Source organism: Bufo bufo, chromosome 6 (assembly GCF_905171765.1).
Source record: "Bufo bufo chromosome 6, aBufBuf1.1, whole genome shotgun sequence".
Taxonomy (NCBI): Eukaryota; Metazoa; Chordata; class Amphibia; order Anura; family Bufonidae; genus Bufo; species Bufo bufo.
The window spans coordinates 409,575,240-409,590,308 of record NC_053394.1 but is presented as its reverse complement, the minus strand read 5'-3'; the positions used below and the strand labels follow the sequence as shown (position 1 = coordinate 409,590,308).

The window sequence follows — 15,069 nt, the reverse complement described above, 5'->3', positions numbered from 1 at the left end:
AACATAAAGATCTGTACAAGGACATCATAAAGGAGGATCACTGGCCTCTCACATCACCAGGTAATAGACTTGACTAAACGCGTCCTCATTATCTTTATGCAAGAAATTAATTCAGTCATTGGATGTGTTTCCTACAGTAAAGAAGAGAGGAACACCGGAGAGATGTTCCAGTCCTCTTCTTCCACAGGATGGTTCAGAAGAACATCACAATGTCCCACAGGATGATCAGGTAGATAGAGATAAGGTCTCATGAAATGTCCCCTATGATCTGTAGAAGGCTGTGAAGATATTGTGTTCGGTCTTGTTTTATCCACCAGTATTATATGATTTATCCTTGTATAATGAGTAAGGTGGAGATGGCAGGATTACAGCTGACCATAGACATTACATGTTGTCTGGATCTTCTCACAATTTTCTGTCTGTACAGACGTTTAAAATGGCCTCCCCTGTGAACTGCTGCAGATCTTTTGTGGCTGCACAAGAGTGGCACAACAGTTTTCTGAGAGGTCCTCGGCCGGGACTATGCAATACTACAAACGGTCAACCATAGTTGTGCTCGGATTGTCAGCTTGAACATGAACATCAGGAGATAAATGCATCATTATCTTCAAGGGTTTTGTAGTCTAGGGTGGCAGTACCAAGGCCATATCACTGATTCTTTGTTAGCACATCTAGATACAAGTCACCCTTCTTACTTTCATAGAGTATAATATAATATTGGAAGTTGATTATTGGAAAAGCTATGTAGGATTATTTTCATCAGCACATATAATTCTAACTCACCAGCAGTTTTCTAAAGTTTCCCCCACACACACTTCCATCAGGAGGTAGATTCTGTACGTCTGTTTGTTAGCAAGCACTAACAAACCTCTACCGTGGAGGGCGAGTCCCCGCTACGGTCACATGTTTACAGTGGCATGCGGTCACATGGTATACGTGAGCTGCTTCAACTGTATCTATACCACGTGACTGCATGGAACTGGAAACATGTGACCGTAGCGGGGACGAGCGCTCCACTGCAGAGCCACCAAAACTAGTAATTTATTTAGCAATGGGCAGTGGTTGATAAGTTTAGGGACTGGACCACATGATTTTTGTGTAGAATTTACGCAGGGAAGAGAACTGAACCGGTGAATGAAGTATATTAGTAAGTTAACATAAATATAATGCCCTTCCAATAATGTACAATTGTTCAGCATAGCAGCAGAATGCTATTTGGGTGCTGTGCTGGCAATAAACCTATGTAGCAACTTAAGGTTTTGAAAAAGAAAACCTGTAAAAAATAAAAAATGAAAAGTTATAACTATGCACTTGCGCAGTCCATCTAAGTGAAAACACACTCCTAATATGTCTAATAAATGGGAGAGTACAAAATGAAAGACCCATGCCTCGTCCTTAAAGATGAGCAAATTTCAATTCAGCTGATGCCCCGAATTTCACAAAATTTGCTTTGTGATGAATTACTCTGCCACGAAGTGCATTTTTTTGTAAGTAGTGGGTGCAATGACGGGGAGCTGCGATAGCGCTGCCCTCGTCATTGTACCCCTCAGATGCCGCATTCATACATGATCGCGGCATCTGTGTGATTTAATTTTGTTTTTTATTGTTAATTTTATAAACTTACTGCCTCCATTTGCACTCGACAGGCTGGTCGCCGACATCTTGCTTGAAGATCACGGCTGAAATCCTGTGCGGCGCGAGATTACATCATCACGCTGTCGATTTATCCTAAAATTCAAACCTACCGCCTCAATTTGTGCATGAAGGGCCACCAGCCTACATCTTGCTTGAAGATCTCGGCTGGTGGCCCTTCATGCACAAATTGAGGTGGTAAGTTTGAATTTTAGGATAAATCGATTTGTTGACACGAAGCACGAGGAAATTCGGCTTCTAGGCTAATCGAATTTATCCTGAAACTTGGATCGAATTCCACTTCGTGGGATTCGATTCGCTCATCTCTACTCGTCCTCCCAGAGTTAGAATGTGGGTGGTAGCAGCGGTATCAGTACCGGCCAGGAGTAGTAGTAGTTGGCCACAGTTCTCCTTGGCTCATGAAAAAGTGCTAAATTATTATTGAGGACAAAGAGGATGGGATTGTGGACTGGGGGAAGTATGGGGGGCATTACTATTACTGAAGGCACTGTCAGAGGTATTAGTAAAGAGGACCTTTCAATACTCCTGACATGCCTGTTTCAATAGCTTCATGCATTCCCCATGTAATCACAGTTCTGGAGAATCTATTCTTATGGCTTTATGATGTGTCATTCCTTTATTATTTCTACTATGTTATGAATAAATTGGTATTAGCCTTCAGTAAGGGTACAGAGGGGCGGTAACCAGTTGGGGGGGTGTACCTGCACAGTTTGACTCTATCCAATCAGTATTGCCATTTTTAGACTGAGCAGGTACACACCCTAAACTGGTGACCACCCCTCTGTACCCTTACTGAAGAGTAATACCAATTCATTCATAACTTCTAGCAGGAATAATAAAGGAATGACACAACATAGAGCCATAAGAATAGATTCTCCAGAATTTCTAGTACATGGGGAATGCATGAAGCTATTAAAACAGGCATGTCAGGAGCGGTGACAGGTCCTCTTTAATACTGGTAACCAGGGTGGATTTGATTTAAATCAAAATGATTTAAATCGCAATTTAAATCACTAGTCAGTAAGGCTTGATTTAAATCATAGTTTTCTACATAAAGACTAATTCTTGCTGGTATAACCTATAATATGCAAGTAGATGAAGATTTAAACAACTTTTCATATTAGTTTGATTAGGTTGATTCTGCAACCCTTGTAGAAGTTAGGATTAAGGTATTTTTCTCAACTCTGTTCATGTTATAACATTTTTGCTGTGAAGAAGAGGCATGTGATCTCTGCTGAGTCAAATTCAGTTTTGAGAACTGCAAAAGTAAACCAAGCATCTGTGATAATATCTTGTAGGCAGAGAAACTGCCCAATAATCTTACAAAAACCTCTGGAAGAGCATGACAGTGTGAATGGATTAATGGAATTTATTTACCAAAAAAATTACACATATAGAAACTTAGAATGTGTCGGCAGATAAGAACCATTCGGCCCATCTAGTCTGCCTTTATACTGAATACTATGGCCCTATCTTAGGCCTCATGCACACGACGTTTTTTTTGCGGTCCGCAAAACGGATTTCCGTTGTTCCGTGATCCGTGACTGTTTTTTCTTCCGTGGGTCTTCCTTGATTTTTGGAGGATCCACGGACATGAAAAGTGAAAAAAAAACGAAGTCAAGTTTGCATTGAAAATGATAGGAAAAACGGACACGGATCACGGACGCGGATGACTATCTTGTGTGCATCCGTGATTTTTCACGGACCCATTGACTTGAATGGGTCCGTGAACCGTTGTCCGTGAAAAAAATAGGACAGGTCTTATTTTTTTCACGGACTGGAAAAACGGATCACGGACTCGGAAGCCAAAGGGTGCGTTTTCCGATTTTTCCACGGACCCATTGAAAGTCAATGGGTCTGCGTAAAAAACGGAACGGCCGCGGATGCACACAACGGTCGTGTGCATGAGGCCTAATATTATCCATGCTTAAACCCCTTCACTGTATTTGCAGCTACCACTTCTGCAGGAAGGCTATTCCATGCATCCACTACTCTCTCAGTAAAGTAATACTTCCTGATATTACTTTTAAACCTTTGCCCCTCTAATTTAAAACTATGTCCTCTTATTGCAGTTTTTCTTCTTTTAAATATTCTCTCCTCTTTTACCTTGTTGATTCCCTTTATGTATTTAGCAGTTTCTCTCATCTCCCCTCTGTCTCGTCTTTCTTCCAAGCTATACATGTTAAGGTCCTTTAATCTTTCCTGGTAAGTTTTATCCTGCAATCCATGTACTAGTTTAGTAGCTCTTCCCTGAACTCTCTCCAAAGTATCAATATCCTCCTGGAGATATGGTCTCCAGTACTGAGCACAATACTCCAAATGAGGTCTCACTAGTGCTCTGTAGAGCGGCATGAGCACCTCCCTCTTTCTACTGGTAATGCCTCTCCCTATACACCCAAGCATTCTGCTAGCATTTCCTGATGCTCTATGACATTGTCTGCCTACCTTTAAGTCTTCTGGAATAATGACCCCGAAATGCCTTCCCTCAGATACTGAGGTTAGGACTGTATCACTGATTGTATATTCTGATCTTGGGTTTTTACATCCCAGATGCAATATCTTGCACTTATCAACATTAAATTTTAGTTGCTATATTTTTGACCATTCCTCTAGTTTTCCTAAATCCTTTTCCATTTGGTGTATCCCTCCAGGAACATCAACCCTGTTACAAATCTTTGTGTCATCAGCAAAAAGACACACCTTACCATCGAGGCCTTCTGCAATTTCGCTGATAAAGATATTAAACAATATGGGTCCCAGAACAGATCCCTGAGGTACCCCACTGGTAACAAGACCATGGTCTGAATATACTCCATTGACTACAACCCTCTGCTGTCTGTCCCTCAGCCACTGCCTAATCTATTCAACAATATGGGAGTCTACGTACAGCCTTATTCTACATAATTAAAAAACGAATCTTTATTTCATGATGGAATAACCTTTGGATGGTAATATATTTTCCTCAAAAAGCATTTTATATAAAAAAAAATCCGATTTAAATAAAAAAAATCCGATTTAAATAAAAAAAATCTGATTTTAAATAAAAAAAATCTGATTTAAATAAAAAAAATCCTATTTTTTTTTTATTTTTATTTTTTTTAAATCATTGATTTTTATCCACCCTGCTGGTAACACAACCAGGACATTATTATTGCTGGGGACATGTAGCTACTAGGACACTGTAGGAGCCTTACAGTGTAGTGATCAGTGGCAGTGTACTAGAACCCATTCAGACATATAATGGGTAGGGTGGGGGCCCAATCCAAAGTTTGCCCTGGGGCCCATAGAACTCTAGTTACACCACTGTGTCCTTATACTATAGACAGTGATAAACAGGAATGTAGTGATAGATGATCAGTTCTCCCCTCTCCTGTCCATACACTAAGAGCAGTGATAATCAGTTCTCACCTCTCCTGTCTTCTCCCCTGTCCCTTATACTATATACAGTATCTTCATGCCTGCAGTCATCCCAAAACTGGTAGACAGAACAGGAAGACAGTATTAAAGGGTTTGTTCAGGAATAAGTAACTTTTCACATGTGTCCGCAGCCTCTACTATGGAAAGAGTCATACGTACCTGCTACCCTTAGCTCTGGTTATGTGTGCCAGCTCCTGTGTGTCCATCTTCCAGTAAATGTTGTTTGCTTCCTCGCCGGTACAGGCATGGTCACCTGCTTCCAGTCATTGGCTGCAGCAGAGCAGATGATTATGCCCATTCCGAGGAGGTAAACAAGCCATGGACCGAAAGAACTTTGGCTTACCGGCTTCACAGTCCTGGGGCGGCCAGCAAGGGCGACAGGTGCACAAACAATGTAATGGTATATACATACAATGTAATGTTAGGGATGGAATATAAGGGCTACTCTCCCTGCATTGCAAACTGGTTGTAATAACGAAGCAATCAGATTGGATTTATACAGGAGACCTGCAGATATTTGGGTCAGATAACTCCTGCTGTCCGGTCATTTTTGGTCGTCTTTTCAGGTCATATAAAACCTTCCACACGACTTTTCCAATTGTCTGATGACTTCTACAATGTTTCTTTCACAGCTTGTGAATCCGGGTGAAGATCTGAACAATATTAATCCTACAGAGACATATGTGAGGGGTGATGAGCAGAGTACAGAGGACATTCCTACAGATAACCGCCCAGGTGAGTAGTGACCACTAAGTAACGCAGAGAAGACTCACAGATTCTACTCCTTCACTGGATGATACCATTTTATGTTACATTTTTAGGTTCTGTCTTCTGTCTGTTTTTTCAGCGTTATATTCACCGATTCAGCTAAAATTCCAATAAATATGGATGGAAATGTGACAGCGTTATAGGCGATATACAGTATGGATATGATGTATATAGTCCATCCTCAGATCGGCAGCCTTGTTGGTCAGATGTATGGAGAGGACACAGTGCTCTGCGCACTCTTAGGCCCCTTTCACACGGGCGAGTATTCCGCGCGGATGCGATGCGTGAGGTGAACGCATTGCACCCGCACTGAATACCGACCCATTCATTTCTATGGGGCTGTTCACATGAGCGGTGATTTTCACACACCACTTGTTCGTTGCGTGAAAATCGCAGCATGCTCTATATTCGGCATTTTTCACGCAACGCAGGCCCCATAGAAGTGAATGGGGTTGCGTGAAAATCGCAAGCATCCGCAAGCAAGTGCGGATGCGGTGCGATTTTCACGCACGGTTGCTAGGAGACGATCGGGATGGAGACCCGATCATTATTTTCCCTTATAACATAGTTATATGGGAAATAATAGCATTCTGAATACAGAATGCATAGTAAAACAACGCTGGAGGGGTTTAAAAAAAAAAGAAAAAATAATTTAACTCACCTTGGTCCACTTGATCGCGGCCCGGCATCTCCTTCTGTCTCCTTTGTTGAATAGGACCTGTGGTGAGCATTAATTACAGGAATAGGACCTTTGATGACGTCACTCCGGTCATCACATGCTACGTCACATGATCTTTTACCATGGTGATGGATCATGTGATGACCGGAGTGACATCATCAAAGGTCCTTTACCCAGGTCCTGAAGAAAGAATACAGAAGGAGATGCCGGGCTGCGCTATCAAGTGGACTAAGGTGAGTTAAATTATTATTATTTTTTTTAACCCCTCCAGCGCTATTTTACTTTGCATTCTGTATTTAGAATGCTATTATTTTCCCTTATAACCATGTTTATAAGGGGAAATAATACAATCTACAGAACACCGATCCCAAGCCCGAACTTCTGTGAAGAAGTTCGGGTTTGGGTACCAAACATGCGTGATTTTTCTCATGCGAGTGCAAAACGCATTGCAATGTTTTGCACTCGCGCGGAAAAATCGCGGGTGTTCCCGCAACGCACCCGCACATTTTCCCGCAACGCCCGTGTGAAAGAAGCCTTAGGCCTCTTCCTGGCCATGCAATGTGACTTTCATTGGTCATATGGCCTAGGCACAGATTAGTCACATTCAAGTGCACAGCTACTATTCAACAGACAGCACTGTGCTCGGTAAGCTGTGAGGAGCCTTTGTATTAACCGGAGCTCCGGTGAGCACTGAGGCTTCCTCAGACAGCTGATTGGTGGGGGTGCAGGGACTGACCTCTGCTGATCTTATATTGATGACCTATGCTGAGGAAAATCTTGGAGAACCCCTTTAATGATGAAAAACGGAAACAAAATATGCAAAACATCTCGCTTTATTCAGTATTGAGTATGAGAGCCAAGTGCATAAATACATTCACTTACACGCCTTGGCATCCTACCAATGAGGTTACTAATGATTGTCTGAGGAATGTTCTGCCATGCTGAATGCATTTGGGCAAGCAAATCATCAAGATCTGCTGCTGGTACCTACAGTATCTCACAAAAGTTAGTTCACCCCTCACACTTTTGTAAGTATTTTATTCTATCTTTTCATGGGCCAACCCTGAAGACATGACACTTTGAGGCAATGTTAAGTAGTCCGTGTACAGCTTGTATAACGGTGTAAATTTGGCGTGCCCTCGAAATAACTCAACACAAAGCCACTAATGTCTAAACCGCTAATGTCTAAACAAACGTGATTACACCCCTAAGTGAGAATGGCCAAATTGTGCTCAAAGTGTCAATATTTTGTGTGGCCACAATTATTTTCCAGCAGGGCCTTAACTCTCTTGGGCATGAAGTTCACTAGAGCTTCACAGGTTGCCACTTGAATCCTCTTCCACTCCTCCATGACGACATACATCTATTTTGAAAAGACAACCTCTGGATATGGAGATGAGCATGTGCACTCAGCTTCTTTGGTCGACAATGGCGAGGCCTGTTCGGAGTGGAACCTGTCTTCTTAAACCAGTGTAGGGTCTTGGCCAATGTGCTGCAGCTCAGTATCAAGGTGTTGGCAATCATTTTATAGCCTAGGCCATCTTTAACTAGAGCAAGAATTCATTTTTTCAGATCCTCAGAGATTTCTTTGCCATGAAGTGCCATGTTGAACTTCAAGTGACCAGAATGAGCTAGTGTGAGAGTGGAACCGGTTGTCCTTAACCGCTGTATGGTGTCACGAGTTGGAGGTCCCAGGAGAGACCACCGCGTCGTCATGCAATAAACGGAAATCAGGTACAGACACATAAGAGTTTATTGCACAAACAAAACAGGAGCTCTATGTACCGTCAGCACAGTGGTAGAAAACCCCCACTGCGCCACTGTCTAGTAATACTCTAGAGGGGCGTGACTAAGCAACTCCTGGTGTTCACTAGAGCCCTAGATGGTAGGGTTAGACTTTGCCGCAGGAAGTTGCCAGGGTCCACTCTGGAGCGTGAGCTAGACAGTGACAGCAGGAACGAATGGACAACAGGTACCAGAAGGTACCGACGGCACATAGGCATACATAACATACAGGCAAATACAAAACAGAGCAACTAATGATACAAGCAGGAGTTCACGCAAGGGAGCAGGAGTGGCAATAAGCAGAGAAGGACTTGCTCCACCAGTAGTAAACTGCATGGCCTTGTCATGCCACTCTGCTGCAAAGGCTTGCTGAACACAGACATCAGAATAAACACAAAGTAACTAAAACATAACAGGCAGAACAGATAACAGACAGACGACGTAAATGAACAAGTAGGGAAACCCACAGAGCACAGACAGACAGACACGGATCCCATGGGTCAGCAGCATGGGAGAGAGAGTACAAACCAGGAGCAGGACAAGACAACACACACCAGGAGAGCTGACACAGAACTGAGGAAACCTCAGCCTTATATACAGGTTCCATGGGTGCAGCAGAGAGACCACACCCATGGAGCAGACAGAGGATTAACTCCTAATAGGAATACAGGGGAGTTAACCCATACAGAACCACAAATAATACACAGGAACAGAACTTCAGCGAGGAGCGCCGAATGAGCAAGAGCGGAAGGTCACAGTCAAAGGTAACGACTGTGACATATGGTCTTGGCCACCATGCTGCAGCTTGCAATTGCTGATTATCTGGTACCCTACACCAGGGGCTTATCCACGTCCTCCTCAATGGACATCCTCCTATCCCAAACAAAAACAGAGCAGATTGTTGCTTCCGCTTCTTTTACCTCCTTTTCGTTGTGCAAACTGAAACATTGCCATGTTGTCTTAAAGCTGATGAGCTTGGGCAAGAGAAGCTACATAGATCAGTTGGTAATCTGCATCAAGTTTCCTGCTGGATTTCTCTCCTCCATCTACAACTGGACAACACAGTTGGCGACAATGGCAGGAACATTGTGGCTGCGCTTCATTTAGTGGAAATAGCACATGTTCCCTGCATGGCACACATCATAGATTTATGGTGCATAAATATCTTTAAAAAATATGGCTTGCAAAAGATGTTGGTCATATCCAGGGGACTGTCCAGCCATTCTTATGTGGCTAAAAAGGCCCTTCTGAACATGAAGTGACAAAATGGTCGGCCTTTGCACCATTTGAATTCCACCTTACATATGCTGAAGCGTTGCTATGAGCAGCGTAAAGAGATTAATGATTTACATGATGCATGAGACCACCACAGCAGAGCATATGTTATTTTGAGCGCAGGCAGTGGTAGCTCATCAGGGCCTTGTGTAGCATACTCAACCCTTTCGAAGAGACCACCAGAGTAGGGACAAGCATTAACATGGCATCACCCAGATATTTATATTTGAACAAATGCTGACGCAACAAGGACTAGAGGAAGAACAACAACCTCCACAGCTTTCTGGGGATCCTGTAGCTGATAGGAACCTGGACGGACGAAATCGCATAAAGGAGGAAGTGGAAGAGGAGAAGATTGTGGTACAGGGAGACATGGAGTTTTCCTAGGCACAGCTAGGGAAGGAGGTTGGTGCTCAGTATGATAGATATGCTGCTGATGATGATGATGATGATGATGATGACGACAATGACATTGGCCATGACCAAGCATTGCAGAAGGGTCTTAAAGAACTTGGTCCTCAGGCATGCTGGTGAGCATGACAAACTGCATGCTTGGTTGCCTACATGCTGCCAAGCATATGGTTAGCATCAAGCAAAGTGATGACTACTGGATAGCCATATTTTTAGATCATTGCAATCAAAGCAAAAAGGGGAGAAGGTTTTACTGATGCCTGTCACCTGCATTTCTGTCCAGGAGTCTCATCTCCAACCTGGTGGAGTCAGAGACCTCCCGCCCTCTCTGGTGGTGCTACCCGTACAATAAGTCTCAGAAGGCACAGCAGCAGCAGCCAATTTAGTTTTCTTAATGTGATGGAAGTTTTTTAAGTGCTGTGCCAACCTGACGCATATCAGCAAAAGCACATAGCCTGTCCCCTGACTCCATGGACTTCTGGGAGGGAGATTGGAACAGTGGCTGGAACTGGCCCAGTTTGATATGTGTACTGTCTTGTCCAGCCTCCAGTGCAGGGTATTCAGTGTGGCAGGTGGCATCGTCACACACCTACAGCTGATGCCAAGGAGTAGATCTGCCAGAGAGTCATACACAGATTTTCAGGCCAATGGGAGCAGGTTTGAATTTGGTCAAATGTATTTGTTCCCTCTTCTGACTGATTCTTCAGAATTACACCTGAAATAAATTTCAAGAAATTGGTTCCTCTCTAGTGATATACTTTTCATAATCTTTGTATATATGAATCACAAGCACTTAAAGCAGTTGTCTGATCTGAGACATTTGGGTCTTATAGGTGCAGGACCAACCGCTGGGATCAGCACCTTTATCGAGAACCGAGCGGGCCAAAGTGGTGTCTGGAGGACTCCGGTCCGGCCACCATCAAGCGCTGTCCCCATAGAAGTGAATGGGAGCAAACCGCGCATGACCCGCCACTATTCCCATTTACTTCTATGTTCCTGACTGAAATTGCCAAGCCAGGGCTCGGCTATTTTTGTTGGCTCCATACAACTGAAAGGAGGGCGGCTGCTCAAGCACAGTGCATCCTCCACCACTTTCAGGGCTCCGTTTACCAGACAATAGTTGCATATCCTAGCAAAATGCCCCCATTGAGACAACCCCTTTAATATAAATGCATGAAAAAAGGAAGATGTCATGGGGTGGGCCGTGCAGTTTTTTAACTTGACAGTGACAGGACTGAGATTATTCTTTGGCGCTATATGTAGTTTGTGTAATCGGGAAAGGCTGCAGGATAAGGCTACATTCACACAACAGTGAAAAATGGCACACCGTTTTTTTTTTTTTTAGAGTGAATTAAACTCAATAGAGCTATTCACGTGGGCATTTTTTTTTTTTTAGGCCAGTCAACTGTGGTTTGGAAAAATGGGTAATGTCCTATTTGTGACCGTTCTCACTGTCAAATGGACCCCATTTAAATTAATGGGGGTGTCTTTAATGGTCATTTAGACAGGAGTGCATCCATGTAATGGCTGTTTAAAATTGGTACACTAGTGGAAAATGGCCTTTTAGGGGTTAAAATATAAATAATTTGCCTTATCGCTTGCACACACAAGGCAGTCTCTCTTGGTGCTGAAGGACCTGTGCTACCAACGTGATGACATCACCATGCTCTCCCAGCATTATTGCTTAGGAGCGCATGGTGACTTCATCCCATTGAGAGTGTAGGTCCTTTAGCACCAAATGAAGCACGACTGTCTCTGCGCGTGCAAGTGGATGAGAGGAGGATTTTTTTTTTCCCCATAAAAACAAAACCCTGCACATTATTAACTATTACTGATGGGGAGCACCCTTGGGAACATTATCACTAACTGGGGCCACTATGAGGGACATTATGTATACTGCAGGGATTGGTAATTAAATGAAAAAAGCAAATAAAAATAATATAAATCTTTCTCAAATATTGGCCGTTGAAAATGGATGCAAAACGTCCAGATGACCAAGAAAGTGATGCAAAAATGGTTGATAAATGGCCATGAAAAACTGAATGTGGCCTTTTTTTTTCGCTGTTGTGTGAATGTAGCCTTAAGAGCTCATACAAAAAAGTCTCACCACTGAACACCAGATATTTCTTACCTGCCTGTGAATAAAGACCCCAAGACATCCTGACCCAGGTGACTAACTCTGCATAATTATATCTCAAGGAAAAGAACATGTTGAGCAGCTCCCCAATGGTCAGTGACAGTTTCCTGTGCTTCCTACTGGCCGTTCTCCTCTCCTCTCTTCCTCCGAGTCCAGCTGCTGTATCTGTCATCCATTTTAGCCAAGGTCTCATTCTGCGGCCTGCACTCTGCCCAGCAGCAGCTGTGATACAGTGATGTCATTGTCCCTGCTGGGCTGAGAGGGAGAGCGCACAGACCTGAGATAATCCCCCGGCCTCTGCGCTCTCCTCAGCTCAGCAGGAGAGATGACGTCATCTCGTCTGCTGCTGAGAAGTGCATGATGTGCTCGGTATTACTTTTATTAATTTTATTCATAGTATGGGAGCTTCACTGATGTAAAGAGGACACTAAGGGACAACACTACTGCAGGAGGTGCACTAAGGGGCATAACTACTGCAGGGGGACACAAAGGGGACATAACTACTGTGTGGACATTCTACTGAGTGGGGCACGTAGGGAGCATCAGTACTGTGAAGAGGGCACTAAGGAGGAATTTCACTGTAAAAGGGACACTGAGGGGAGATAACTATTGTGTGGGGCACTAAGAGGGCATTCAGCGCCTCTTGTGTAGCGCTAGGAAATGTTTTATTTATAAATGACTGTGTGGGGGTTGCATGCAAGTTGCTCAAGGTGGGGGCCAACCATTTCTAGCTATGCCCCTTGGTCTACTATTAGATTGTGATCTGTTTGGACACCACTGTTTTAGTCAATTCATACTTGAATTTTTTATATGGAAATGTTATAAAATTTCATTATAATTTTATGGTATATTATTCATCAATAATAAAATGTGTTTTATTCTTGGCAGATGACTGTACCAGGAACTCAGAGAAACATCTGGTATCTTCAGATTTTGAAGTAGATGATTGTGGTATCACACAAGATACATTTGAAGAGCATGCCAATATGCAAGATATACCCTCATCCAATCACAGTCACAATGAATCATTTGATTCTTTTAAACACGTTCGATCTTCTGATTCATCACAGACTGTAACACAGAATAAAAGTCATAGAAGAGGTGCTAAACATCAAACAGCTCATGTAAGAGGGAAGCCATTTTCATGTTCAGAATGTGGGAAATGTTTTAAGACAAAATCAGAACTTGTTAGACATCAGAGAATTCACACAGGGGAAAAGCCATTTTCATGTTCAGAATGTGGGAAATGTTTTCTACAAACAGCACATCTTTCTATACATCAGAGAACTCACACAGGGGAGAAGCCATTTTCATGTTCAGAATGTGGGAAATGTTTTCTACAAACATCACATCTTTTTATACATCAGAGAATTCACACAGGGGAGAAGCCATTTTCATGTTCAGAATGTGTAAAATGTTTTAAGACAAATTCAGAACTCATTATACATAAAAGACGTCACACAGGGGAGAAGCCATTTTCATGTTCAGAATGTGGGAAATGTTTTACGATTAAACCAGATCTTGTTATACATCAGAGAAATCACACAGGGGAGAAACCATTTTCATGTTCAGAATGTGGGAAATGTTTTAAGAATAAACCAAATCTTGTTACACATCAGAGAAATCACACAGGGGAGAAACCATTTTCATGTTCAGAATGTGGGAAATGTTTTAAGAATAAACCAGATCTTGTTAAACATCAGACAAATCACACAGGGGAGAAGCCATTTTCATGTTCAGAATGTGGGAAATGTTTTAAACAAAAAGCATATCTTTTTATACATCAGAGAACTCACACAGGGGAGAAGCCATTTTCATGTTCAGAATGTGGGAAATGTTTTAAGACAAAATCAGAACTTGTTAGTCATCAGAGAATTCACAGAGGGGAGAAGCCATTTTCATGTTCAGAATGTGGGAAATGTTTTAAGAATAAACCAGATCTTGTTACACATCAGAGAAATCACACAGGGGAGAAGCCATTTTCATGTTCAGAATGTGGGAAATGTTTTCAACAAAAAGCATATCTTTTTATACATCAGAGATCTCACACAGGGGAGAAGCCATTTTCATGTTCAGAATGTGGGAAATGTTTTCAACAAACATCACATCTTTTTATACATCAGAGAATTCACACAGGGGAGAAGCCATATTCATGTTCAGAATGTGGGAAATGTTTTAAGACAAAGTCAGAACTTGTTAGTCATCAGAGAATTCACAGAGGGGAGAAGCCATTTTCATGTTCAGAATGTGGGAAATGTTTTAAGAATAAACCAGATCTTGTTACACATCAGAGAAATCACACAGGCGAGAAGCCATTTTCATGTTCAGAATGTGTAAAATGTTTTAAGACAAAATCAGAACTTGTTATACATCAGAGAATTCACAAAGGGGAAAATTAATATTCATGTTCAGAATGTGGGTAATGTTTTAAGAAAAAATCATAGTTAGACATCAAAATTCTCACATATAAAAGAAGCATTCTTCATTCTTAATCCTTTAGTGACCACTAATATGTGTTTTGTCTTGTTTTTGGTGGTCACTGGCTTTATTCCGTCAAATACTCCTTTTTTACAGGGAGATAAAACAGCGCCTTGCTTTTAGTTACCAGAGGTGGCCGAGTGCTTGGAGAGATGATTAGGACAACTTAAAAATAAATGCGCATTACATGAAATATGGGCTGGTCAGGAAACTCTCAGCTCTGGTCTTACTGGGCACATTTCATCAGTAATGTGAAAGTTCTCCCAAAAAGTGACCCAGGCTAGGATTGCCTCATTACATAGAAGCCATTACTCGCCCTCCTAAAGGTATACCATTTTTTTTTTTACTAGTTTTATTGAAGCATAACAAGTAAGGCATGGCATAGGTACATACTGATCAACATCGTATCAAATAATGTAACATGTACATAAAGTAAAATCCAGTGTATATTCCTTGTATAAAACGT

General features: G+C 42.3%; 1 protein-coding gene across 1 annotated transcript; it reads left to right on the top strand.

Annotated features, from left to right (window-relative positions):
* Window positions 1-11: 11 nt before the first annotated feature.
* LOC121004507 (oocyte zinc finger protein XlCOF7.1-like) lies at window positions 12-14,543 on the top strand. The gene is made up of 4 exons (XM_040436771.1): window positions 12-60; window positions 138-229; window positions 5,703-5,805; window positions 13,014-14,543. Exon 4 carries the CDS (start codon window positions 13,112-13,114, stop codon window positions 14,522-14,524), a length of 1,413 nt encoding a protein of 470 aa, XP_040292705.1. The 5' UTR covers window positions 12-60; window positions 138-229; window positions 5,703-5,805; window positions 13,014-13,111; the 3' UTR covers window positions 14,525-14,543.
* Window positions 14,544-15,069: the final 526 nt, after the last annotated feature.

What these genes read in the sequence shown, in the direction of transcription:
- LOC121004507 (XM_040436771.1), top strand. Translation starts at nt 13,112, where the DNA reads ATGCAAGATATACCCTCATCCAATCACAGTCACAATGAATCATTTGAT.